This window comes from Trachymyrmex septentrionalis, unplaced genomic scaffold, assembly GCF_001594115.1.
Source record: "Trachymyrmex septentrionalis isolate Tsep2-gDNA-1 unplaced genomic scaffold, Tsep1.0 scaffold9, whole genome shotgun sequence".
Taxonomy (NCBI): domain Eukaryota; kingdom Metazoa; phylum Arthropoda; class Insecta; order Hymenoptera; family Formicidae; genus Trachymyrmex; species Trachymyrmex septentrionalis.
This window is the reverse complement of record NW_017306091.1, coordinates 2,333,585-2,335,384: the sequence shown is the minus strand read 5'-3', so window position 1 is coordinate 2,335,384 and position 1,800 is coordinate 2,333,585. Positions and strand designations below refer to the sequence as shown.

The 1,800-nt window shown below is 29.9% G+C and overlaps 1 protein-coding gene across 1 annotated transcript in view; it reads right to left on the bottom strand.

The window, feature by feature from the left end:
- Positions 1 to 1,494, bottom strand: part of LOC108755629 (baculoviral IAP repeat-containing protein 3-like) — a 1,850-nt gene extending 356 nt beyond the window's left edge. The window contains exons 1-2 of the mRNA XM_018498742.1: positions 793 to 1,494; positions 302 to 635 (exon numbers count right to left, since the gene is read on the bottom strand). Of these exons, the coding sequence (XP_018354244.1) occupies positions 302 to 635; positions 793 to 1,494 (1,036 nt within the window). The remainder of the gene's footprint in view (positions 1 to 301; positions 636 to 792) is intronic.
- Positions 1,495 to 1,800: the final 306 nt, after the last annotated feature.

The window sequence follows — 1,800 nt, the reverse complement described above, 5'->3', positions numbered from 1 at the left end:
TATATATATAAAGTTAACTTATAAATAATAAACTTTCTATTATTTAAAAAAAAACATACATTTTGTATTTAAATACTGATAAAAAGAACTAAGATCATTTTTCTTATTTTAATTTGTGCTCGGTACGTTATACGAATCAGCAAAATTAAGTGATAGTTTAATTTTGCTTAAAGTATCAATCTTTATAATGTTAATAAGTGAAAAATTTTTTTAGTTTTACAGAAACTGTCTACAGATTATTTAACACAAAAATAAAGATATTATAATAAATATGCTTTTGAAGTACATTTAATATTCTCACCACATATACATTTTGTCAAATCTGTCGCACACTTTTCACACGCCAAAAAATGATAACATGGCATAAATACGATTTGTCGTTCTCTACTACAACAAATTCTGCATAATTTTACGTTCTGCATAATATCAATGCGATTGCTCTTGTCAGTCTGTATTTGAACAGATTGTTCCTTATTGTTGGCTTCATCCGATACACCACTTGCTTCTATATTAGGTAAATTAGGTTTTCCTTTTTCAGCATTAGTTGAATTTTGAGAACTTTCACTAGCAATATTTCCATTATCAGTTTTCTCAAATTTTTCTTCCATTATTTGAACTACAGATGGAAGATTTTTCTAAAAAATAAAACGATTTGGAACTGATTATTTTATTTAACACAATTTTATAATTAAAATTATATTTTATGAATAGATTAAAATATTAATTAAAAACATATAAATTGCATATAATTCCAATAACAATATATATATTTTATTAAATTTTGATTATTACTTCGATATACGTTGTCTCAGTAGCGTTGTTTACAAATTCCATTCCTTTCATTAAAATTAGATAAAGACAGTAGTGCAACGATTTGGCATGTTTTACCCAGGGATCATCCTTCAACTCCAAATCCTTGAATTCTTCACCGCAGAAATAGCACACTGTTTTATCGCTATTTCCCGAATAATAGAATCCAGCAGTTGCTAGTTTTTCAGCTTGTGACCTTGCTTTAGGCCATTTATTATACGATGCTAATCTAGCAGCATAACTAACGTATTTGGGATGCTTCGGTATTAAATGGGAGGTTCTTTGGTACAGAAGCTGTTTCAGCCAATAATCCACTCTTTCTTCTATTTCTTCGTGGTCTGTACGAAACCTAAACTCCTGATCGTATAATCCACATTCGTCTACTCCTTGAGGACTAGATATCGGAATTGTGCTAGGATCCGTACCGATCGATACATTTCCGCATGAAATATTATTAATAAAATCGCATTTTCTAGAGTTCAGTTTATGCTTGACTATCGGATTGTCTTCTGGTTTCCATTTAATTAATTCAATCTCACACATGAAACATTTTACTTTGTCGCTTTCGCCCGTATAATAAAATCCAGCCGCCGCGAGTTCTTCTGGCTTTATCCATAAGTACGACCAGTCTTTGAAGCTATCCAAACGGGCAGACTCAAATCGATAATCTTTAATGGTAGTCATCTTTATAGTATTATATTAGATATGTAAAAATCAAAACTCCAGCTGTAAAGAAAAAAAATATATCATTAAATTTATATAATTTATTATGTTAATATTTCTCTCCCCTCCTCTCTCTCTCTCTCTCTCTCTCTCTCTCTCTCTCTCTCTCTCTCACTTTCATCTTTTTGTAAAAGAAATGTGTGTAAAAAAAAATGTTATGCCCACACACGTAGTCTGTCATAACGGCAATATGTTTTAACATATTAAAATTGATTTTTCCCGCAAAAAAAAATCATTTTACATTAATTATGAGTTTGATTTGATTTG